Genomic DNA, 27,124 nt, shown 5'->3' on the forward strand with positions numbered 1-27,124 from the left:
CATTGAGGCCCATACATGAATGTGCAGAGCAGCAGCTTGAATTATACCTCTAGGTCAGTTGTGACTGAATTTTATTATCAGTTCTCATACTGAGTTTTTGTGTCCAGTCCATTTCCTAACTGAGCTGCTGCTCAAACCATGACTGATGTCCAGAAATGCTCTTACAGATACTCTGATAAAACTGAAACATGGACTGAATGGGAAAAATGAGCTATTGTAGAAGCCTTCTTGGCAGTTAGGGAGGCACTGTGGTATGAAATCAGTAGTCTGTCTTTTACCAGCTCAGTGTTTTCAGAGCAGCCAATCTGGGATTTTTCTTCAAGTGTTGAAGTTCATTTTTCTATTACAAAAGTTTGATTTTAGCAGTACGGGTTTTTGAGTGTAGGTAGATTAGGGTACGGCGACCGGAAAATCTCGGGCTGTAACGGAAGGTAGGCGTGGCGAAAGGAGCAGGATGTGTCATTATCGTGCGAGTTCGTACGGGACAAGACGACTATATAAGGCTGTTGCGCAGTTAAATAAACGCCATTTGTTGCATCCTCACATTGGTGTCAGTGCTCAATGGCCCTGGGGTGTGGATAGCCTCAGGCCAGCCAGCAACCGAACGGAGCTTGCTGCAGACAAGCGGCAACATTTGAGTACTTTCCTCAAATTTTTAATGCAAAATATTTCTGGGATTACATTGTTTTGCATTTGTAGATATGTTGACTCATTCAAAGAACAATATATTATTGTAGGATCATGTGTTGGTAAGAGTATGCAGCACTACATGATTTAGAAGACTGATGGGTTTTGAAAATGACTAGTGTTTGCCTTACTCTCAGGTTGAAAATAGAAACTCTGGTCAGTATCTGTGTTTTTGTTTTCATCACTGATTTAAATTAGCAAGGAAATCAAGGCAGTCTGCTTCTAACCAAATGTATTGTCCTTTCCCCATCTGTCTGAATAAATTTAGTCACTGTATGATTTGTCTCCCAGATGAATATATCAATAATTACTGATAGTCTAATTGCAGTGCTGTGTTTTTTTTGTTGCTTTTTTTTTCCCCCCTCTGCATGGGACTTTTTTTTGGGGGGGAAAAATAGTGTATTTTCAATGAAAACGTATTTTGTATTTTTCTTTGAGGTAGGGAATGTTCATGTTAGCTAGACCTATATCATTGTAGATAAATATTCTCAGAAATTTGGTTGTTGAGTGAAGTCTATCAACACGAGCACTGGCAGCACAAGTTGAATGTTTTGGTCACTGTCCTGGTTTTGTGGGGATAAAATTTATAGAATCACTTTTCTGTTACATTTTATTTTAGTTTGTGGCCAGCTGTGGTGTGGTGATCAAGGCCATTAGCAGTTAAAGCCAGGGCAGCTGACCCAGGCTGGCCCACAGCTGTATTCTATAACATTAACAGCAGGTTCACTATAAATGGGAAAGCTGCTGGGGATGGGGGGGCTTTTTGCTCTGCTTTCCTCTTCCTTCATGTCTTCTCTTCTAAACGGTTACTATACCTGGAGGGGCTTGCCACCACTCTATGAGCTAAGTATAATTTTGTGTCTTTTGTATTAGTATTGATATTGGTTTTCTTATTTTATTAAATCTGTTTAAATTTTAACCCACGAGTCTCCCTCCTTTTCCCAATTCCCTTTCTTGGCTGGGGAGGAGGTCATTGGGTGATAGAGAACTGGTTATTGTTTAGCCCTGGCTGCGGGCTAAATGGAGACAGTCACTTTCTTGGCTACAGTATAAAAGCTAAATGAATGGTTTCATTAAACTTATCTCAATGGTTAGCATCTCACACAACATAGTTCATATAATTAAAATATTAAATATGACCTTTGGAGTCTTGGTACTACTTTATCTTTTATTTAGATAGTTAAGGCTGGATAAAAAGACTGGTGTCACTGGTTAAAGAGGCGCCAAGAATCTGTGCTAGAAGTAGCTAAAATCACAGCCAATTCTTTAAGTTATTTAATGAAAGAAAAGTTACAGGAATCTGTCCCTGAGGAATCTCATCCCCCTTGGTTGGCTTAGCCAGTAGCTTCACCTCCTGGGCATCCTGTACCTGAAATCTTTTGGCCTTACTAAAGAAGATGAACAAAGTATGTAGATAATCTTGTTCTAAAAGTCTGCTTTCCAAAATCTGGAAGACTAGGAATGTTGTGATTAAAATATAGGGTCTTCTCCAAAAAATGTTAGTGTTAAAAAAACCAGCACCACCAAAAAACAAATCCAAACAATAACCCAAACAACTGCCAACCCCACAAACCCCAAATGCTGCTTTTTGCCTTTTTTTTTTTTTTCTTTGAGAGGGAGGTGGAATCTGGTCAAATCTGTCAGAATATGTGCTGAGAATATTTCTTGGATGCAGAAACTCTAAGCGAAAGAAAGAAAAGCCTATTCCAAAATAGCTATGGGTGAAAGTACCTACCTTGGATGTATGGTGCAAGGACTTGTCTTGGCTTTTTATTTATTGCATCTCTAAATCTTGACAAGAAATTTTGAAATCTACGGTGGACAACATTCCCTTTCTAACTTGTAATGTGTAACTATGTTAAATGTACATTCAAACTCCAGATAGTGTTTACAGGCTTGATAGATACATACATACCTTTCCCACTGATACTCTGGGAAAGAAAGTCTTCCTTTTTTTGCCATCCCCTTTTTTTTTTTCAGCTGATTCCTTACTATCATTGTGTGTAAACCATACATAATTATATCTGTTGGAAACTTCAGGGTTCCTTAAAGAATTAAAGTTGTCAGGTCAAGTACTTGGAAATTAATGAATGTCAGAACTGTGAAGTGCTGAGTAGAATTGAAACTCAGTTTCCTGAGTTCATGCAGGATGACACAACCTTGAATGACATTACCTAATATTGTTCTCTGTGTGCTACATTTTCCTGACTGCATTCCAGTGTTTCTCTGCAGTCACTCTAGTCCTCTCATTCTGTGATATTTGGGTGGTGGATGCTTTCTAGCTCTTTGCCATCCAGTCTACATCTAGTGAGATCAGGACTCCCAGCCTTCCTTGGTAAGGGCTGTTTCTCAGCAGAGCAGAGATGCTTTGCCACACTTGTCACAAACCTAAAACATTGACAGTAAATTAACATCCACCCTCCAACATACCTTAGTATGAAACAGCATTATCACTCTTACAGTAGGTAGAGAGTATGTTAGCATTTCACAAATCTAACCTTCTCTGTGAATCATCTGTTGCGTATGTTTAAAGGGGAGTTGGATGTTGATGAATGGGTAATTCCTTGCTGGGCCAGCAGCTGGGTACCTAGCATGCCATCACAGCTGCTTCCAGATGTTATCACTGATGCCTGATTTGTGAGAATAAAAGGAAAGGTGTGAAGGGCTAGAGCCATGTTCTGAAATAGCAATCTGGGAATTGTCTGAGAAGTACCAGGGTGAACTTGTGGTGCTTTCACATATGATATAATTAACATCATCACTGTAACTGTGTCAAGCTTTCTCTTTATTTAGCTTTAGGAAGTATAGATGGCTCTTAAATCACATCTTTTGGTTTGAGAAGTTATTATAAAATTCATCCATGTAGCTTTATTTGGTGTTACTTTAGAAAGCTAACATTTGCAGTGCTTCTCATGCACTATACTCTTATTTCTATGGTATAAATAAGTTGCTGTTGCCTATTGTGGACAAGAGCTTTACAAACTACATTAACTTCAGCGTGAAGAAGAGTGTTTCTTAAGGGCCAGACAGTGCCCACTGGGTGCTGACCTTAGTGAGAACACAGGAGGCTCCAGGAGTTCCTCAGTGCATGTGAGGGTTGATTTTGAGTTTCTTCAGCAGCAAGATATACACTGCTTTCTGAAGGCTGCTAATGAAGGTGGAATGAGGTTATAGCCTGTTTGAGCAGCTCACCAAGGGTGCAGCCAGCACACCTGAACTCAAGGGCTGCAACTGCTTCCAGGGTCAGGTAGGTGAGGGAAGAGGACTTCTTGTGCCATGGTCCCTGCTGCGTGCAAGGGCCACCTGGGAAGTGCCCCTAAGCCTCAAGGAAGCTTTATTGTACAACCTGCAGTTCCCATACCGCTTAAAGTAGCAGGTTTGATAGCAGTGATGGTTCTTCTTTCCCTGGTATATATATTTAGTGGGTGCTACAAAGCATGGGCTATGACAGCAAGGTAAGCAAGTTGTGCTTGTCAGGTTTATTCTCCCAATACAAATGGACTAGAACAGTGAAAGACTGTAGGTAGCCAAGGCAGTGCCTTGAAGGTACATCTGAGAGCTAAGCTCGCTGTCCTCTGAAGGGGGAAGCACAGCAGGGACTGAAAAATAAAGAATAGTGTAAAAACACAAGAAACCTCCAGCAATATAGCAGGGAATCCTACTAGTCAGCATGGCTCGCAAAACTGTCAAGCAAAGGTTATGTGAATAAATAGCTGAAGCTGGCTTTCTTTGATCTAGGATAAACTTTTATTTAAAAAAACCCCAATTATTACAGTGTCTCTCTCTGTTATAGGTACCTGCTAGTTGTTTGAAGTTCCATAACAAAGCTTTAATATGTAGGATTTTTGTAAAGTTACTGCTTTATAGCTTGCTGTGATGATCAGATGGCTGTTCCAGATTGATGGCTGTGTCTTACTAGGGTCATTTGACGAGCAATCAGCGAGGAAACAAAACTTCCTGTTTAGCTATTTTTGTTTAATGAATTTCTCCAGCTCTTTTATTGCTTTAGTGGTTTTATTGTAGTAAACTCTTAGCTGAGTGGACCAGCAATTATAGCGTGATTACCAAGACCTCGTGGAAGATTATAGACTACAATTATTGTGTCTATCTTGGAGAATTGAACCATCTGATTTACTCATCAGGTTAAAACCTGTCCTGGCAAGTAGGAAGGAAAGTGTTCTGTATGTAACATTTTATCTTTTCGTGTTGTATATGCAAATCCCATTGATACTCAGAGAGGTATGGACAGTCTTGCCTCCACTGCCAATAGTCTGCTAAATTGTAGCACTGAAATTCAGTAAAGTTCTCCAAAATTATGACTTTGGGGGAAAAAAAAAAATCAACTCTTGTGCTTTTCATTTTCCTTCGACCTTTGAGTTTTAATGTTATTCATGATTTTCCACATTTTCAAAATTTTACTCTTTTTGTAAGAAAGTCTTTAAAATAAGACCTTCTACTCCCACCTTTCTCAAGGCTGGGACTTATGAGAAACACAGGCCGTTATGAGACTTATAACAGTCACTGCAGTTAACAACTGCAATTGGAACTGAAATTCATTTTCCTTTTTGCTACGTAAATGGATTTCATGATGATTTTACGTTGTGGACTGAACTTGAATTTTATTCTTTCCTCTGCTTAGTGTTACATCTTTTATGAAAGTAAAACTACATGTTGATATAGGAAGCTGAGATCCGTAAGGCAGGATTTTGCCCGTCAGATGTGACAAGAGTGCCATGGTGCAGGGCAGTCTTTTGAGAAGCATTTGAAGGGATGCAGTTTTAGCAGCAGGGCAGAACTTGCACTGTTTTCAGTGCAGCCAAGAGAGGTGTGCTGTATCTGATGGACTGGGATTTGCTTGGACCCGAGGTTGCACAGCTACCTCCATCCTACAAGCGAGTCTACATGCATGGTGCAGTTTGTGCTACCTGAAGGCACATGCTGCTGCTTTTCAAATGGATGCTTTTTAGAAATCTACTGTAATCCTATCCTGTACCATTTTGCCAGTGTCAGTAAAATGACCCAGGGAACAGAGACATAGCTGGCACTGAGTTGGGAACACACTTTTACTTAAAATGTTGAGAAAAGCTGAAATTCCTGGTAGCCACCAGACAAGCTGGATTGAATGTGTCCTGTTTGTTCTGGCTACGCTAACCCTTTGACAGCACAGAGTTCAAATCAAAAACTGCTTTCTCTCCCTCCCTGGTTGCCTGGCAACCTCCCTCATCTTATTAGCATATGATTTCTATTCCTTTTTTTATTTCATCAGTACAGTGTTACACACTCTGCTCCCTGCCCTGTGCCGTCGCCTTTGAGATGAGCAGAATTTGTGCCTTTATATGAGACTTCGGCAAGTATGTGATTTGGCAAAGAAATCAAACATTTGGGATTAGGAAACCTTTGGCCATAAATGTCTTCTCAGAAGCTCAGAGGATGGCGTTTGTGTGGGCATGTTATTCAACGTCTTTTCATTTTCATTTGCTGTCATTTGTATACTAAGGGCAGAATTCTTCTTGCAGATCAGCACAGCGTAAATCTCTGGTATCTTTACACGTGCAGAGCATCAGTTTGTGAAATGTGCCAACAGAGATCGGCCTCACAGATTTTGGTGGGCATTTTGTCGTCTTGGTCTGTATGCAGTCCAAACACAATGCCCTAATTCAAAATATAAATATAAAACAAATCAGATATATCCAGGTCAAATTGGGATTGAGGAAGAAAGCAGGTAAAGAAGGTGAGTGGAAGAAATGAACTAAATTATCTGGTTTTCTTCTTATAATAATGCTTATTAGAAATAAGAAGAACATTTTGCCTTCAAATTGGCCAAGTGTATTTTATGAAATAACAGGTCATTCAGACTGGATTTAAGTTTAACTTTAAATTCCTTTTTTTCTGCTCATAAACCTTTACAGCTATAACAAATAACTGAATCTTTTTTGTTGTTGCAGATAGCAAAGAACATAGGATTCAAGTGGGCAAGCTTCTTAAAATATAATTAGAAAAAAAACAACAGCAGCAACAAAAACTAGAAGATAGTGAGGATGAAATGTCAAAGCAAGTACATTTGGGGACTGTTTAGATAAAGATATGTACAGGAGTTTTTTCTTAATATTATCCAATTCATAAGCTATTACACAGTTAAGTTGTAGTAGAATTGCCATTCTCAGCCCAGATTTAAAACAAAGGGATCTGGTTTTCCTTGAAAGCAGGAAGAATGCAAGAATCTCTTAGTGAAGCAACTCTGATATGTACTTTGTCCCCAGGAAAGCTCAGAAATCACTGTGTAACCTTCCCTACCTGCCTTACAACAGAAGAGGGGTTTATTTCCCTTGGAAATGCATCATCTGGATGACTAGCATGTCTACATCAAACCCATAAGTGTATTTGTGAAGGGCTTAGGGTAAATGGAGGTTCCACATTAAACAGTGGTAGGTCTTAGTCAAAGCCATGAGATGTTTTAATTCCTCAGATGTCAGTGTATTAGCAAACATTGTGAGTGGTGGGAAGTGATTTACTCCGTCCAATAGCTGTAGAATGTCAGGCTTAGATGGCCAGTACTTGGGTCACGCTGCTCAGGCTGGGAATGGGGAGAAATACATCCATACCTTTGATGTGTAGTCTCAGAACAAATGAAATTACCTACTTTTTCAACATCCTTGTTTTCTTATGCTGTGGTCCGAGTTGGGCAATTTCACTTCTGCCCTCTGTCAAAATACTTAGATCTTCTTATGAAACATCTGGTCTCTTACTGTGGCCAGAGATGCCTCACTAAGCCAATGTGAAATTTTGAGTGTTTTTAGGTCTTGCAGAGACTTCACCGTTTGAAATTAGGGTAAGCCCACCTATAAAAGTATTTTGTTTTTAAAATTGCTTCCAGTATTTATACATACAGTTTCAGAAAGCTTTATTAGTATGATAAATATTAATATATGTGATGCCAGTGTTTTATTTGTAAAATTAAAGTGATAAACACAATGAAGTCCTTGAAATGCCAAACCTTTCATCTATGCTCAAGCCAAGGTTCAATTTTATTTTCAGTATGACATTTGCTGCCTGAAGTGTTACAAGTGACTTGACCTTAAAATTGCGTTCATTTTAGTTCATTGAAATTGTTGGCCTTTCCAGTTCAACTTGACACCAGCAGAGCAAATGGGAGATGGCAGACATGCTTGCCTGTGACTTCATTTGAAAGCTAATTAAAAAAATATCTAGGTGTTGAATCTAAATATTTCCATTTAGATGGGATGGTAGTCATCAGTTAAAGGCAATCATGGTGCATTCCGACATTTTAATTTCAGGTTCAAAAACAATTATATATGTAATTAAAGAGAGAAGTGTCCAGGCAGCCAAACGGTCTGATTTACATGTCTTGCCAGTGTATGCAGTTTTTTTAATAGATGTATCCGCGCACACCACTTTGAGAATATAGAAATGAGGTGGAAAAATTGAAAGCTGCTTTGAAAGTTTGATGTTAGTTAATCTCTTCTTCCTAATGATGCACTTCTTTCAAGTATTAGTCGTATGAGCAATGTCATTAGGTTTGTATTTATTATGGAGATTGGACTGTGTGCCATTTTCAGATAGGTTGTTGTGGTACCTAGTTTGTTAATATATTGCTGCACACTTTCCTTGGTTCCTTGTTGTGATTTTGTTAGCTGTGCTCCGAGAGGCCTTGTTTAAATTGAAACTTCTTCTGTGGAAGTGAACTGTCCTGGCCAAGGTTTTCTTGTACAACAAAACATTTGACCAACTTGGAGAGAATGAAGCAGGCTGCTGTGTAGGAGATTCATCACTCAAATTTGGGTTACTGTTTCCTAAGATGGGGATGTTTGGTTGTGCTGTATGCTCTGCTCAGGGCTGTCTACTCAGCCTTGAGAGAGGTCCTCATGCTGCCCAATGACATCTGTTAGGTGGTTAAGGAATGATTATATTGTGCTCTGAACGGAACCCTTTGCAGTCTTGAGATGAAAGGACAGAAGGCAGGACATGTCCTTCTGGATGAGGAGAAATGGGCTGATAAATATGTGCAGGGATCTAGAGGGAAGGAGAAATAAAATAGGTGCTGCAAGCAAGCTATTACTGAATTTAACAATCACAGTATTTTCCTTTACAGCCATTGCAGTGTTAGCATCGATACTAGCATCTAGCTCATTATAAAATGCTTGATTTTGCCTTGATTGTGAAGGGCATTCTATGAAACCCAAATCTTTTCTGCTCTCAACAATAAGCTGACTACCTTCCCATCCAGGCATGTCTAGCATCCATGCAAAGCTCCAGAATGCATATGTGAAAGTAGGTAGAAGCATTAGAATACGTTATTAAAAATGTAGACCCATAATGTGACTAAAGAAGATTGGAAGTATAAAAAGAGGTTTTACACCTGGAAGTTATTATAGTTATTTAGATTGAGCGAGAATAATAACCAATTGTTTTCTAAGATGTATGACACATTTATGAAAAACCTTGAAGGATAAATGGATCTCTTTAGTATGCTACTTCCACAAAGAACTCTATGAATAAAATAATAGTGAGAGAACTCTCAGTGGATGCTGAATACTGCTAATTGATGAAATTATTACTTATTACACTGCAACTGAACTCTGCTTAGAAACACTATTTTCAGTATGATTTTTTGAAAATGACAGCTGAAATGTGAGAGGCTTTGTATTGAAAATGAATAGTGATAATTTCTTGATATCTTTGAAATGAAGGGTATTTCAATGACAGTTAAAACTGAGAAAAGTGATTTTTTTTCTTTAAAGATCATGGAATATTGCTATGGAATAAAATAAACTTTTCTGAAACCAATAAAGTAGACTTAATGTGGATTTATGGGGCATTTTAAAAATAATTTTAAGTACTCTTATTTATAATAAAGCAGTCAATTATTTGTGTCAGCAGTTTTCATGTTATCTTACATGTTAAGGTTAAAAATGAGGTTTGTGAGATAGGGCGTACTCATCGCATTTAGGAAAACTCTTAATTGTAAATTAAATCAGTATTGAAGAAGTACTCCATCACTTACTGCTCAGGGCAAAAATGGGAATGAGTACCAGATTTGGCTTTGATTTAGTACTGATGAAATTAAGGCCCACTGTCTTTCTTGGTGTGTCCTTTTACGTCTATGTACTAGCTCTTAAGGAATGTTATCAGTAATTGGTGTGAGGATCTGTGCACAAAGTATCGTGTAGTGTAATATTTTGGAATACAACTACAGGTGAACAAAAGATCTGATTTCAGCCTTAACAAATTTGTTCATTGATGTTAGAGTTATACCTCCCTCCCTGTTAATCTCAGCAGTCTTCAGAATCTGAGCGACAAAGGAAGCTTGTGCAAATTCACTCATACACTTGCGCGTGGGTGCGTGTGCACGCTGATGGCAGGAACATGAGACGAGAGGTTAGGGGAGTTTTCCAGACTTATTCTGCTTCCATTATAAAGCTGTGTTTGACATTGCCCTTTTTTCAGTTCCAATTTAAAACGCAAAATTTTAAGGATTTTAGTAAGCTTATACACAGCTCTTCAAAACAGATGGAAGTCAGAGAGTGACAGAAGAGTTGGGAGGGGGGAAAAAAAAAATCAAACAAGATAACCAGAACAGAAGCTGTTCTGGAACGTTGGTGATAAAATGCAGAATGAAATGAATACAGAACAGAAAAAATGAAAATATTATCTATTCTCAAAAAACCTACAGTCTGAGTAAAATGTCAGCAGTAACCAATACTATTGACTGCTGAAGGGCCAGTTCCTCTTTGTTAGGATATGATAAGAAATAGTTTTCAGAAGACTCTAGAATATTTGTTCTTAAGTAAAGCAGAGTAGCTTGCATGCTGCCACACCTTGGCACCAGGTGAGGAGATAAGATGAATTGATTTAGGAACCCCAACAAGTATTTAGCACAGAAGCAAAGTTAGCTTATTTTTAACTCCCAGCATAGTGTTCTCTAAGCACTTAGCAGTGTTCTTGTCATATTTGCTCTCTGATTTGCTCTTGTAATCTTAGCTGAACAGCTAATCAGCTCAACTGCATCCAGGTTTGCCTTCCATCCTGATCAGTGGAAGGCAGGAACATGAGGATGGAGGCCTCTTTCCAGGCTGACTCTGGTAACCATTAGACTATTATGCAAAAGAGCAAACAACAGCTAAAGAAGAGCTGACCTAAAGTCAAGCTGAAGGAGGTAAAGACCAACTCTACATTGAATTGTTGGTTCTTCTGGCATGTTTCTGAAGCTGTCAGGTGGAGAAGAGCAGGAAGATAGCTAAAGCAGTTATATAGCAGTTACCTGGGTGCTTTTCCTTTGCATTGTTTCTAGTGTACTAAATAATGTTACTTCTGTAACAGCTGTTCCTGTTACTCTGCAGTATTTGCTCCTGCTCATACCAAACCACAAACAAAGGGATGCTGATCCAAGACAAGTGTTTGTTAATATTTCCATCCTAATTGAATGACAGCTTTGTGGTCTTGTATGTTGTAGTGTAGGAAAGAGAACTTTGTCGTGTCAGCAAGACAAGAATTTTATATTTGCAAAAGTCCAATACTTAAATCTTTCTGCAGCTGAAATTCAAGGCCTTTTTACAGGCATCATTACAGTGTGTTTATAGGAGAACTACTTAACTATATTTTTGGAAACCCTTACAAATGACAAAAATAATTCTTCCATCTTTACAGGTCTCGTAGCAGAAATGCGACTTGTCTTAATAAGTAAAAGAGTTGGAAAATACTACTACTACTACTACGCACAACACCCTTTATGAAGTAACTTAAAAATAAGATTTCTGTATAAGCATGTGACAAAGTATGATAGATCAGAATCCAAAGTTTGCTGGCATGCTTTTAGACTGGGCAGCCTGGTCTGATTATCCTATTTTTTTAAAAGTATCACCTCTGCCTCTGGCCAACACATTCAGCAGTATTTAATGTGAATAATATTTAAAAAATCAAAATTGTTGAATGAGTGAAGAACTCCAAGGAATTACTTTGTATTCCCCATTGTTGATATATGTTCCATTGTCATCTATAACGAATGTGATGCCCCGTGTATTTCTGGAATATTGCATTTGTTTGCTTAAAGGTGTCAACATAGGATCACTGTGAGCTTCTGCAAAAGAAGACGATGACATGTGAAAAAGAAAAGGAAAAGATGGCAACAGTTTCCGCTTGCCTTATTTGCGTGGGCTGTTAAATATTGTTGCCTGAAAATTGTCTGTGTTATTTTTTCAATTATCAGATATTTGATAATATTTTAATATGTAACTTCACACATCAAACCCTTACTGTTTATAGTATATAATTAACAAATCCTTCATGCTTCCATTTTCCCTCTATGTGTGCTGATTTTTTTTTTTTCATTTTGATTAGGATGATCTGCTCAAAGTTACTTAGAAAATCAGTAGTTCCATTGTCAGTTTTGTATTCTACCATTGTTGCTACTTAAATTTTTGTAGAAGTTTGCAGATTAGTTGCACATAGGTAAGTTTACTTGTTGCTTCTTAATGTTGCAACAGATTTAGAAAGTCAATACTGATAGTTGGCATGTTCTTGGAACAAATACAAATGTTCATGTGTATTTCAGGCACTGAATGTACTAAATCTTTTGGTTGTATGTTGTCACTCTCATCCTCACATTTCAGGTTCATTTATTGGACTTTGAAAATCACCTTTTAACAAAGTTTTCAGAACATTGCTTTGCTCAGCTAAAATTAGTTCCGCTGATTTTGCCAATGATTAAACTTAAAGCAGTAATAACTTTTAATGCTAATTTCTCTCCTATAATCAAAAGTCAGTAGAGCATTCACTTTTCATTAACTGACACGTCTCTAATGCAAGTTTGGGTTTTGGTTAAGCAAACACCCGCAACTGAGGGTTCAGTTGAGAGGTTCGATTATTGGGATACAATAGCCTATTTTTGGTTTTGGCACTAAGTTTATTTCCAAAGGCAACTGAGCTTGCCTTCTCTTTCAACCTGTTTGTCTCCCTGCAGAAAAATAGAAGTGAGATGTAAATCTATGTGTATGATAATGATCCTTTTTGCTGTGAGATATTCATTAAATGACTCTCCATATGAGTGAGCAGTTACAAATGTTACTTAGTATTCCTCATGTAATGGAGCAATTTGATGTGCAAGCGATCCAGGCATAGATAAATATTATAGTGAGGAAACCAAAAACTTCTGTTATGCCTGTGATGCAAACTTAAATATTTTCTGAAGCTTTAAGTTTTGATTTGTAAAGAAGGAAGGTATTTTTATTAGGAAGTTGAAAAAAAGTAACTTTGAGTGTAGTGGGTTTCACAGACTGTGGAGACCATACACGTGCTTATTTTTAAAGTAACAGCAGTCATGAAGCTAAGAATCAAGGCTGTGACATGAATTGCTCTGTTTATTTGCACTTAGCCAATTGTGGATGATTAAAGACTGTCCAGTTAGAAAATGTTTAAAATGTTAAATGCAGGTGTAGAAGGATAGCTGCACCAAATTTTAGTCCCTTCTGTTTTTAAAGGCTGTAAATTAAATAATAGTTTAGTCAGCAAATGAACACATAATAGTGAATTCAACTTGGAGTAAATCCGCAAGAGCTGTGCTCAGGTACGCCTTCTCTGAATTTTCTATATTAACCCTAATAGCTTTTGATGTAGTGTGTTGTTTACAGTGTGAAAATGTAATCTTATCACAGAGTAGGGTGTGCCTGGAGAAGCCTCAGGTCTGAGAACTTCATCTTGTGGTATGATGGAGTTTGAGCCTGCTTTAAACTGTGTGACTTTTAATGTATACGTGCTTGTGTTAAATATATGAATAATTCACTGAATGTCAGGATACTACTTGGATACTTAAAGTAAAGCACAGAGGGTGAGTATTCACTTTAGTTTTCCCTGCGAGGGTCAAGGCGCTTCTGCAGATTAGTTGTGTCAAGCATGCAGAGTTTCTAGCGGCGTTATTTACCACCCCAAGCTCTTCCAATAGAGGATAGTGGTCGGTATCTATGGGAAGCAAGTAACACTTTTTGTTTTCTATTTTAATAAACCTTCTAGAATTTACAGGAATATCTAGCATAAATGCATTGCTGAGGTAGAGAAGTCAAGCTCCTAATCTGAAAGTTAACATATCAAGAAAACTAGGTAAACCATGTTTAGGGTTGTGTAATTTTGCTACTTTGTTAATCTGTGATGCATTAACTTTGCTTATATAACAGAAAGCGCGTGAGGTATATCCACCTTTTGTTAATATAGATGTATTCGTAACTAAGACTTCCCTGACTTTTGTGGAAGTGATTTACAAAACTGCTCATTTTGTTAAGAGACAGTGTTTACATACTGCAGGGAAATCTGAGGACCATGAAAATCTGAAGTGGTAAATCTGTTTTGGAAACCCCACTTTCTAAGTATCTAGTAAGGAATCTAGGACTACACCTCTAGGATACTGGTATGCTGTAGTATTATTACAGGGTAAAGAATAGTCTTACTCTCCCTAAATATTAGAGACTGTGTAAGGAGTGCAAGAAGCCCGAAAGGTGTATGTTCTGATATAGAAGCAGTCTGTCTTATGGGGAAATCTAAAGCTATGTGGAAATGTGAAGGTGAAGATGTACTTAAGTGCTGTTCTAAAGGCAGTGACCTGTCAGTGCTGGAATATGCTTACCACAAGATCATCCATTGGCCTTCGAGTTCTTGTTCTTTTTTGAGACTCTGAGCTTGTGTGGCTCAGAGAAGAAATAAGTCTTGTGATTAACAGCTAAGTCTTTTCCCAGGTGTGTTTGACACACAGCCTGCCCTGCCCCCTCCCCCCCGCCCCCCAATACGCACTGGGATTCAGGGTCAGGCCCCAGTCCCTTGAGCCTGTCAGCTTCTTGGCCCCTGTCTCACAGGGGGCTGCAGCATTGCTGCTCCTCTGGCACGTTTCCTAGTCACAGGCTGGCTATCTCTCCGTAGAAGTGGAGCCACATCTTCCAACTCTCTGGACCTTGAAGAGTCTGGTTTGAAGATATCATATTCATGTAAATTGCTGGTTCTCAGGCATGGATACAGAGGATCACCTGGTGAGTTTATCCTTGTTGAGAGAGATGAGAGGGTTGTGACTTGTCACACTATGTACTGTAATAGAAATGGGTTTGCAGTCAGCTTGTGACTTTGTTCACACATGCAGCCATTTGTCTCAGTAACAGAAAACATATCTGGTAATATACAAAAATAATTCTTTGGAGGTTTCCCTTCTGAGTCCCATGCTGTCTGTGATTCTTTCTGGTTCTACAATTGGGTTCTCCAAAGGCTGACCACACTATTCCCCTGACATCTGTGTTCATTTCACATTTCATCGAGCTTTCTCTGGCCTTTGTCGCCTCACAATTAAACCAGGCCTGAACTACTGTGAACGCACAGTCTTTTCTCCTTTTTGAAATTTTTGGATGAATTCCTAAGATGTATTATCAGCCAGGTTATATAAACTGTTTGTAAAGATTCTCATCAGTTCAGATCTTCAGTAAGGAAATATGCATTTCACACAAATATCAATTTATGAGATATTCTATCATACATAAGCATGAGGGAGCAATTCACATTTTCCCATATTCTTTCAGTAATGAAAAATAACGTAAAGCTAGCTTCTGGAAGATATGACACCATGAATACTTATTTTTTTTGAAATCTTCTTTATCTTTTAGCATTACAAACTCTCCTAGGACTAGAACTTGCTCTTGCTAATTTGGTAATGAAACTTCCACTTCTAATAGTTAGGGACTTTACACAGTGTTTGAAGTGCTACATCTAACTGTTAGTGCTTCATGCAGCTTTCCAAAAGGCAGAGTAGATGTGAGAAGTAAAATGTGGACTAGGCAATTCAAATAAGATATTAATAGAAAGAGTTCATGCCTTGATCATCATCTTCTTAACTGACATGATTTTTAAACAATACTCATTGTTCTGAGTCATCTAATCTCATGAAAACAAATACTTCTAGCTTGAGTTCTTTGGTCTTTGACTGACTAACACTAATAAAATTAGTATCATGTTCAGATATACTAGAAAATATCAGGGGAAAAAACCCAGGTACTTGTTTCTGTCAGTGAATTAACACTTGCAAAGCTTTGAAATTAATTGTTTAGTATGCTCATTACTCTTAGAAAAAAATAAATATGTTCTCATTATGTTCACTTGGTGAACATATGTATCTTGCAATACATTTAATGTTACTTGCTGTGAAAGAGATTACAACTCTTTTTAAGGAAATTGGGTAGATTAATGGAATGGGGTGGGTTAAATTGCTCTCCACATGCATTCCCTAGTATGCCTAGCCTACTCCTGAATTTTAATTGATATATATAAAAGAGTTTAGCTGAGGATGCTCTGCGAAGCAACTGGAGTAAACCAGGATATAACCTGTGTATTGCAGGGGTTGGGCTAGGTAAACGTGCTGTATGCTAAAACAGAGTGAATAATATATGGGACCACATTTTATGCCCATAATCACAGTCTGCATGTGAACAGTTGCATTCTCAGCAGCTTCGTTGAAGCTCTATGTGTATTGATCTGTGGTGATCTTCAGCACATGTTTTGGGGCTGTTCATAAGAAACTTCCCCAACAAGCTAGGGAAAGTGTACAGAATCCATGAAAAGAGAAAATTACTACTTTGTCTTATTAAGAAGCCTATAGAGTTTTAATACCGCAGCCTGTGACAGAGCCTGAAGAAGGTTTTTCTGATCCTTATTCTGTCTTTGAATTACCAGTAGCAAAGATGAGGATTGCTAAGGACTAAACACTCCTGTGCAAGTCATTGGTTTCAGTAGGAGTTCTCCCAGAAGCAGAATAATCTTAGCTATAGAATTTTTACCAAATTTCCTGTTTCAAATGAGAGGTAAGGTCCATGTAACCAGGACAGCTTGCTAAGGTTGTTACTTTGGGGGGGGAAGAAAAAAGCTGAAGACTTCAAAGCTTACTGCTTTAAAGAAAAGCTTTCAAAATTTGGAGTAATGTCATACATTTTACAAAGACAATGCTAGACTAGCAAGACTTTTTGATGACTGCCTTGCAGTTACTGCAGTCCTACCTATGATGTAAATCAAATTCTTTTTTTTAACACCATCACCTCTCTGCACTCCCCCACCCTGACCTGGCCCCGATGATGCTGGAGCATTCCTAATAAGCATAGTGCTTCCATAACATTATATTTTATTTTGCTGAATATGCATTTAATTAAAAATCAGATTTAATTGCAATAGCTTCTTATGATTTCAGCTAAAAGGCTGGCTTTATGAGATGGGAATAAAATGCGTGTGACATTTTTAGTGAAATGAATTTTCTATACCAGAAATTTATGTTGGATCACCACAGAGCATGTGCCAAGCCTGTCTTGATTTAAGCAAAAATGCTGTATCAGAAACAGGACTCCCAACTACAGAATGTGTCCTATCCTGAATGACTGCCTTAAAATCACTTATTTTGGAGTAATATTAATTCAAATTCTTGGTAAATTACTCACTGTAATGTAACATGCTGTTTTAAAACTTTTACAGCCTTTTCATTAATAGATGATAGTGAAGATTAGAGCCAGTATTTTTTGTCCAGACTTCTTAATCATAGCCTTTAAACTAGAAACTGTGCAATAAACATCTAATGAATAGCTTATGGTAAGTTTATTCTCAGAAGCTATGTTACAGTGTTGGCACAGATCAACATAATCATTTATCACTAAATTCTCAAAATTTAAAAACTGTAGCTATCACTTATACACGCTAGTCATTCTCAACGTACGTCACATATGAGTACTTCATAGCATTTTAGGATACTTGCAACTGAAATCAATATATGTTAGTCATAATGAATACATTCCTTTCTAGAAGAGGATGTATTAGGGAACTAAACCATTCTTTGATATTTTTTACCTTATAATAATCTTTGTCTTTTAAAAGATATACAAGAAATCATTGTCATGGGTTATTATTAAAGAAATTCCTAAAGGTAGTCATATTTGAGGGAGTCATCTTCAATATACGTTGAGTTGCATTCTGCAGAGACAGACCACTCGGCTTTCTTCCCAAAGGGAAGTCTTCAAATTAATCTATGGCATTTCCATATAATGAAAGAAAGTATAATACTTTGGTGGTGCTCATAATCATCAGTGTTGTGCAAAGCTGCAAGCTTAACTACTATGCATGTTGTGTGGCTGTGCCACAAGTGTGTATTCAGCATGGGCTGATTGTGCTTCTGTGTACTTACATAGACCAATTTCTTTCTCCATCATCAGAAATCTCCAAATAGATTTCTACAAAAGTACAGCAGTGTTATATGCTGATTTGCAGCCATTAATGATAATGGATTTATACCTACTTTATTTTTAATGAAATAAATGTGGCCATTTATATAAAACACTAAATATATAATTCATATGTTCCCCATTACTATACGTTAGCACCTTAATGTGAAATCCAAAGTTCATAGTACTTTGAAAAGTGATGTATTATGTACCCACATCCTCCATTGGGGAACTTGAGTCTTGCCCTTTCAACATCTGGAGAGATCAAACAAAAGCTCATCTGGCAAGAATGAGAATTTATGTAGCAGAATAAGCATGGATCGGACAAGCAAGATCACAGATGCCCAAATAATTCTCCTCGCCAATGAGCTCTCCCCCGGTCAGATAGTGTGTTTGCGAGATTGGAGGTCTCAGGATTCCTTTCTTGCATGTCCATGGTGGTTTATTTTTGTTTAGCTGTGTGCATACATTAAGTATTAGTCGTAACGCTCCCTCTAGAACTTTCTTCTTGGTAATTTTCCACTTACTGGCTGACCTACCTGATTTTGTTTGTTAAATTTACTAAATGTCTGACTAGCCGTAAGCTGTAGAAAACCAACCAGGGAACTGAAATGAATAGGAAGAAAACACCCTCACTAATTTTCCTTTCTGACAGTTTAACAGACCCAAAATCTTTTACATTACTTTCCCATTTAGGCAGTTAACTTCTGAGCGGTTCTTAAACACCAGGGACCTCTAGCTAGAACAGCCACCTTGGTCAGCAATCCAAGATTATAGGCAGATAGTATATTATTTATGTAGAGGGAATATAAGCAGTTTTTATATTGTATATATGATTTAGTATGTTCTGTGCCAGTTTTATTTCAGATTTAATTCTGGGACATGCTGTGCTACGTAGTCCTTTTGGATTTCTGCAACTGTTGCGCTTGGAGCCATGCTTCTGCTGCAGAATTCCAACAGGAGCAAACATATGGGGATTCTTCCGTCCTTGGCTTGCCCCACCATTTGTTCCATGTTTTAAACCAACTGGTGCTGTACCCAGTGGAGTACATCTGTTACAGTTTATTACTAGAAATTTGCAATTCATTTCAGTTTGCTAAAATAATTATAATATTCATGGCCAAGAGTACTGCATTAAGCAATTACAAAAGAGAATAGGCAAAATTTTGCTAAAGTGTATGTGTGGTTCAGGACTTGCTGCCCAGTTTGGGTGATTTGGGCGCTCAACAGCCTATCGCCAATGAGTCAGATGTGCTCTGACAGTTGAGTTTGATCATCTTGAGAAATTAAAGTAACAACTGAGATGCTGTAAGTGACATTCCTTATGTGAATGTCCCTGCTCTGTTTTAATTAAGAATGAAACAAATTAGCATAAACCACCACTGAATGCATTTGGTTGCCATATCTTGCCTGAGGTACTCAGCTGGGGAACACCCAGAAATGGAGCAGAGCCTTTACGGCTAGAATTGCAGAGGCACATCTGATTATACCCTCTAACTCTTCCTGAAAGTCAACAGTGTGTAGGCTGCTACATAGTCTATACCTTTTTGAATGTTGTAACCCACTTTTTTTGTCTCTGTGCTTCAAGCAAGCTGGGAGTTAGTGTTGTAACATTGCTATGTTGTTATTTGCAGGTAGAATTTTCAAGTAGGCGAGATTTCTGTTTTGCGGGAAAAATGGATTACTGATGAGTCCAGAGTAAGCATTAAATAGTTGATTAGAAAGTGACCCCTTTGCATTTTAAAAAAAAAAAAAAAAGTCCCCATAAACATCAACACAATAAAATCTTAATACAACAGATTGCTTTTTCATCATTATCGTCCACTCAAGCAGACTTTTAAAATAAGGCAGCAGCCTGATATAATATTCGTAACCCCATCATACTTGTCATGGTCAGTCTCACGTACCTTTTACATATAGTAACAGAATAAGCACACCCTGTTCACCACAGTGGAGAAGTATAGTGCTAAAGTCAAGTGTTTTTTTTTTTAAAGGAAAGCTTACAAAACCAGTCCCAGGAGTTAAAACCAACAATATGCTTGTTCTGGTTCTCTGTCACAGACCCTGAGACTAGATCTGTCGTTTGCACGCTGTTCAAACTCACCCCTTGAATTAAACGAGGTCAGTTTTGCTACGGAAACCTGTCATTTGCCTGATTTGAAAAAGAGCTTCGATTCCAAAAAGCTGATTTAATTTTTTGAGTTACACTAGTATAATGAAAACATTACAAACTTCATTCTGCCTGTCTCTTCAGACCACCACTGTCACTTAAAAGTACAGCTGTATTCCCAACATTTGTTTGTTTCCTTGCTAATAAAAGCATTGTGCGAGAAATGAAGTTAACTCATCAGCTCATGAGGCGTAGAAGCGGGTTCCTGTGAAGGGGAAGTTGGAATTCATACTGAAATGATGAAGCGTCCAGAAATAACCCAGATCCTTTAAAACGTTTTTCCTTGTTTTGCTTTACAAGTGTTACTTGGAGTGATACAATGAAGCAGAATTATGTGTTTCTGTATGCTGTGCATAACAAACATCTGGGAATGGAAACCATTATCATGGTCACTAAATATAATTCTGTTTGCTAGCAGTCCTAGAAATGTCTTTAAACACTCAAAATCTAAGTGGTGTGAACAATACAAATCTAAACAAATTCCTATGAAGTTGGGCTATTGTTATTGAGCAATTGTGTTTTGGTTTTGCACAGCACTGTAAATAAGTGTGTGAGGTGTGATTTAAGAGGCTTTGAACTTTTTTGGAAATTTTATCTATATTTTAATATTTTCTGTTCTCTTTCTACAGAACATTCTGGCTTTAAATCCCCAAAAGCAGACACATGCAACTCTTCATTCAACTGCAGCAAAGAAACAAGTCAAGAAGCAATGGAAAAGGAACTCTGACAAAAGCTGTTCAGTAAGTGCACATTTATTATTGCATCTGGAACACGCATCATTGAGGCTCAAATCTGAGTTGTGTGAGAAATTCAGTGTCCTGTGTTGTTCAGTAGCCAAATGTGGCTGCTAGTTCTGTTCCTGTAGATACGAAGTTACTTTGCGATTAGCTATTTACTTTTCAGAACTGAGTGCGTGGCATACCTTTTTCCTTTTTGGTGATTTAGTAAGTCCTCGATGCAACTTTTTCCTCTTTTGTTATGGAGTCTGATCCGTCTCAAGTATCAAGTGGTATCACAGATGGCTCAACCACCTGCCCACCCTCCTTGCAGAGCCACTTGCTCTCCCTGAGTAGCCAGCGTCAGCTGCCTCTTCTGTACCCTGCAGGGCTGCTACCCACTTGCTCCTTTTCTTTTTGTTTTCCAAGAGTAACACTGGGTAGAGCAGCACTTCACTACCCTTTCTGAGACTTTTAAAGGTAATTTTATTTCAATACAGAAATAGGGGAACCCATCATATGTACCTATTTTATATACATACGTATGTATATATAGAGCTACTTATGTATGTACTATATATACATGACCATATGTATATATGTTATATATAAATACATAAAGCTTAAATTAAAACATGGCTCTGGATTTTTAATTTTGTGCATTGTATTTTTCAGGAAACAGGTGGGTTTAGAATAAATATTTTTTTCATTATAAACTGTCTGTGTTCTTAAGTATTTCTGCTATTAGATATCATCATTTTCCTTCTAGGTATTTAGATTCCTAGTCTCTGTGATATTTGACTAATCTTGTCAGACTTTGTTGTCTCTTTGATCTTTCATCTGATTAGAAGGTTTGTAGTGTTTTTACTGTCTTCCTACAAATTCTCTTAGATAATCCTCTGAATTCAGAAGTCTTTTAGGTTGAGTACCACTTCTTCATCTGCAAACTATTTCACTTATGCATACAATGTTATGGTGTCTTTTCATAGTGTTAGCAAAACATCTTCTCCCACTAAGTAGGAAAATTCAGATTTGATAGTTGATATTAGTTTATTATTAAAAAAATCCGCAACAAAACATGAACCGAAACAAAAAACCCACAAAGTTTCTCAAAATTATGAAATCCAGTATGACCAACAAATAGTTGCTGGGAGGAGCAACCCAGGATATCCTTAGCATTTCGACTATACTCCAGTATGTTTCCTATATTGATTATAAGAATCTCTCTGTTACTATAGTTAATATTCCAATTTTCTTATTTTATTTATTGGCTTAGATAATGTTATAATAACTGGAAACTAATGTACATGAAAAGCTTCTATTTGTGAACAGGGATGATTATTCTGGGATGTCTGATGCAGTTGTTGCCCACAACTGTCTGTTTCTGGTGCACAGACAGTTGAGCAGCTCAGCAGGCGGCTCCTAGACAGCTGCAGTTTACATTGTTATGTTTTCAGGCGACCTGTAATCAATACTGGCTTGTAAACACCTCTGTTTTCGGAAACTGTTTGTTAGGAAGCTCAGGTATCCATGCAGCAGGGCAGCTAGGTATCTGTATAGTAACCTGATTAGCTGTTCCAATGTAAATTATCCTAGTTAGTTAAACTTCAAACTATAGCATACACATATATATCTTCCTAATGAATGTGTTAACACGCATTTTGTAAAGCTTCTAGGCTTTAAGATCACTCTTGATTATCTCTGAGTTTTCCTGCATATCAGCCTTGTTTGATTTTTGTATTCAGTTTATTCGTAAAATGTTTGATATTTGAAGGTTTTGCTGTTAATTGTGAAAGTGTATAGCTTTCTAGAAATTGTCTCTCTTTGCGTGTTCCTCCTCTTAGCTGTGCGTGCATATCTCACGGTGTCTCAAATGTTTTCGGATCCCAGGGCCTGAGCTTCTTGGGCGGTGCAAACAGCACCAATTTTGGGTTCATCGCTAGCTTGCGTGCCTTGGCTGGATTTTCATCTGAAAGAAATTCTGAATGTTGTCAAATGTTGCAGGATGATGTTTTGGCATAGGTTTACAATCTAATAAACAACTCTTTTATAGTTCTGCATTACTGCGTGGAGATCAGTGCAGTTATTAGGACCCTACACTGACAGAGATGTGCTCATGTGTTGCAGCTTACGGGGTTAAAGATTAGAGATAAAGAAAGATATATCTCTACATGTACACACCTTCATCACAGATAGTTCTTATACTGTACATTATGAATTATTTGGTAGAAATGTCGCATTATTCAATTTACAAGTCATGATAAGAAATGTAATATGCTTGAAGAAACTGTAAAGGGGTCGTCATTTTTAGGCCAGTAAAGGTCCTAGTTTTTAGAACTGTCAAACTTTTCTTTACTCAGAAATATGTAGCTTACTTTTACTGTGCAAGATTTACCACACAGTTTACTATTCTGGCAGAAAAAGCCCTACAAAAATAAAAAAATCAAACCTAAACATTTGTCCAGTATCCCATTACATAAAAGGCATTAGAAAAAAATGAGAGACTTTTTACATTCTCCAAATCATTGTTGTTGAGTGGTTTTAATAAACAAAGAAAACAAAATGAGAGAATCCTTTCCTAGCCTTCTTAAAATAAAAAACTAATGTAGGAAAGGATACATTGAGCACAGTTTTCTGTTATGGTCTAAAAGCCATTGACAGTAACGTTTAGGCCTGCTAATGAACAGGTCAAGCTCTATTTGAAGTCTATAGGAAGTATACTTGTTTGCATTTCCTTAAAATCTGAATTTGGCTTTTAGCTTTGGGTTCTTTTAAAGCTGTACTGTTGCTGCCTTTGCAGAATTACTGTTGGAGGGAAGGTGGGAGTATGAAAATACAAAACTAATTAAATTAACAGCCCTCAAAACTCTGAATAAAAGCTGCATCTGCTGAGGCATGCACACAGTGACTTTGTAATGTCTAATACACTTCCAGATGGCAGACTTACATATTTCCTTAGAATAATTACATGAGTGAAATTTTAACTCCTAGCCTGCTCTGAGGCACTTTGGGTTGCCCATTAAATGAGTTCTGAAGTGGAAAGTGTCAAGATCTTTCCTCAACCTTGGAAAAGCATTCTCCTAAAGGAAGGTTCATTTATACTTTCAATGAGTGCTATTGTTTATTTATTGTGTTAGCAATGAAATTTTGCTGTACAAATGATTTATAGCTGTAGGTGCAAGATCAGTCAGCTTTCCTTCAGAAATGTTAACTTTAAGATTTAGATCAGAGTAGGTAAACTTTATTGCTGTGTCATCCTCGGTAACAGTGCCAAACCTAAGCGTTAACGCTCTGGTTTCTTCCGAGTCATGCTGAATGGTGGTATAGACAGATGCCACTAATCTGTCTGGGGAAACAAAGGTTTCTGTTGATTGGAAGAAATTAAAAGTAGAAGAGTTTTGAGATGGCCATACTAATAGTAAATCTTGGAGAAGGAAGCAAAATTTAGAACACATTGGGTCATCAATTTACAGATAAAACTAAAGCAAAGAAATGAACTGTGCATGCTGTGAGGACTTGCTTTGATTTCAGGGTTTTCCTAGGTAGTTCAGGATTGTTTAGACATCTGATTTATTTTTTTATTTATGATTTCCAACTCTCTATAATTCCATTTCTGTATGTGTTTTATGTTCTGTATGTGTTTTATGCTTGCTGACATTAAAATCATGAACTAGATGGGCACGCATTGTGTGCATTTGCATCACACCCAGCACACTGAATTCCTTGCTTTATGTACAGGGTTTCTAAGCATTATGCGACAAGTTCTGCTTTTACCTTGTACACGTGCAGGTTTGTTGTTTTAATGAAATTCACCTCCACATTTTTTAAAATTCACTTGTCACTGGAGAATTCAGTGGGATATTGTAGTCCAGCCTTTTTTTTGTAATGAACTCTTGGAGGTACCTACTAAGAATAGGTGAGAAGGTGATATAAACCCACCTATGTATTCAGACTTTCTTCAGTTTCTGCATTTAGAAATAATAGTAATAATTGCTCCAGATGGAAGAGTTGGAAGTATTTCAATGAGACATGAAAGGTGAGAAGGAAATGGGGTTTAAATTAGTTTGAAGTTAATTGCCATAGCCTATAACAGTATTGATTTTCTGGCAGTAGTAGCATTGTTCTTTGTCCTTACGATTGCTAAGCTTGATCAGCATTGTGCAACAAGAGCCTCTCTTCCTTGAACTAAATCATTTTTAAGCTCAGCTGTTTTTTTTTGCAGGGGCATCACTTTTGGGCAAGAGCCTTTAACTGTTCTATAGTTCTTTCAAGCCATTACAGAGAACCAAATTCTTCACCTTGTCTTGTGCAACATTAAGGTGCAACTACCAGATTGCTCTGTGCTAATGGTGGAGAGTGAGATCTACAATTCATTGCAAGATGTAACAGATCACATTGTTCTTTAAGTTCAGAGGACAAGGTTGCTCCTTTAAAAACAATAGTAATAAGAGTTTGCTAAAACTTCAGGCTGTTTTTTACTGTGATAATATTTCTGTGGCTGTCATTGCTATATATGAACATCTGTAAAAAGCAATTCTTATTTAAAAAAAAGGTTTGTAAGGACCTCTTGGTGTACAAATGTCCAAACTTGCATAGAAAAACCTGTAAATAAGGTGATTCTTTCTCAGCTATAATCGGTTTGTTACTCTTAAGTATTGCCTTCCAGTGAGATGGAGAAATGCCATGTGTTTTTTGTGCCCAGTCATGTATAACAGTTACAGAATAATCAAGTTAGCAGTTCACAAATAACTGATGGGTCAAAGCAGAAATAGTGCAAATTGCAAACAAGTAGATATGAAACCCAGTTCACCTAAGGCCTGAAATCAGGAACTTAAATGAATAAATGCTTTTTCAGTGAATAATTTGGCCATTTCTAGACACATATTGATGAAAGATTATATATTTATAAATAAAAAATAATCCCAAATAGTGTAAAATAGAGAACACTCATTAAAGGAAATCAACTCAATTATCTTTATAATCTAAACGTATAGTTTACCTTTGCAAATATTTATTTTTGTCTTCATTGCATATGAATATGCAAGTTTAGCTCTTTTCTGAATGAATATACAATGGCAGATGTCTCTCTAATCGCTGCTCCATTCAAACATTAATTGGTAGAACATATGTAGAATTCTACTAGTCTGAATAGGTATAGGATAGCAGCAGTCTTTTTAATCACATCACTATTCAACCACTAATTGGTGTGATGATTAAGGGACATTAGAGGGAGCGCTTTGACATCTGATTCTTTGAACTGATGTCTGCTCAGGCTGCACTTTATTCATCATGGCCAGACTGATTTTTTTAAATAAAATGCTCTGATTCCCAAATGTGGAAAATATTGCATTAGGATCTATTGAGGTGATTAGGGAATTTGAGAATGATTCTTTTATTTAACTAGTGATTGACTATATGCACAAACTATTCATATGAATAATACATGGGTTACTGAGTATCAGAAAGAGCTGAGAAGTAACATCAAGAGATTTTTCTCTTTTCTCATAGTGTCAATAATTAAATATTAATACACATTTTAAAATGTACCAGTTTAATCATTTAGCAGTCAAATTCCTACTCATGCATTTTTAAAATTAACTAATTATTCTGCATTTTCTCATATCGATACCATATGCTGGCATTTATAACCATTTTACTGGAATAAAGTGGTTTACATATTTATATATGATATCACCTTTACTTGCTCTAAGAAATGCATATTATAATCCTTGAATTTTCTGTTTTATTTTAGTTTCAATGTCTTAAGTTATTTTCATCAGAATATTTCAATAGCTCCTAACTTGCCTAACTGCTACAAATTAGTGCTTTTATGCACATTTTCAGTGTATCAAATTGTAAATACTAGCTGATGGCAAGTTATGCCAAATCCTTTTTTAGTTCTCTGCAAAAGGTTCCTTCTTACCTTGTGGCTCTCCTGGAGTGCTTTGCAAAACCACTTCTGACCTCTTAACTTCCTCTGTTCAGAGTTCTTCAGGTTTGGTGTTCTTCAAGTTTGATGTTGGATGATTCCCCTTCTCATAGAGCAGCACTCACCAAAGATTTTTAGTTGCAGGTGTATTTCTGATCTTTACCATTTCAAAACCTAAGTGTCTCAGAGTTGCAAATTGTTTAGTTTTACACATACATATATGACAAAATGAAAAATGCTTGTCTGCTGCAAATGCTGAATTCTAGGTAAGTCTGATGAACTCATTCCCCTTCATTAAAGCTGAGCCGATCAGAGAGTAAAGATAGGACCAGAAACAATCTTCACTGTTAACTTTCGTCTTCTGCTTAGCCTTATATTCTTTTAG

The 27,124-nt window shown here is 37.2% G+C and overlaps 1 protein-coding gene across 1 annotated transcript in view; it reads left to right on the forward strand.

Annotated features, from left to right (window-relative positions):
- The window catches only part of DPYD (dihydropyrimidine dehydrogenase), a 375,099-nt gene that overhangs the window by 1,193 nt on the left and 346,782 nt on the right, over positions 1-27,124 (forward strand). Inside the window, 1 exon segment of the mRNA XM_068406142.1 lies at positions 20,724-20,834. Coding sequence (XP_068262243.1) covers positions 20,724-20,834 — 111 coding nt within the window.

Source organism: Nyctibius grandis, chromosome 8 (assembly GCF_013368605.1).
Source record: "Nyctibius grandis isolate bNycGra1 chromosome 8, bNycGra1.pri, whole genome shotgun sequence".
Taxonomy (NCBI): Eukaryota; Metazoa; Chordata; class Aves; order Nyctibiiformes; family Nyctibiidae; genus Nyctibius; species Nyctibius grandis.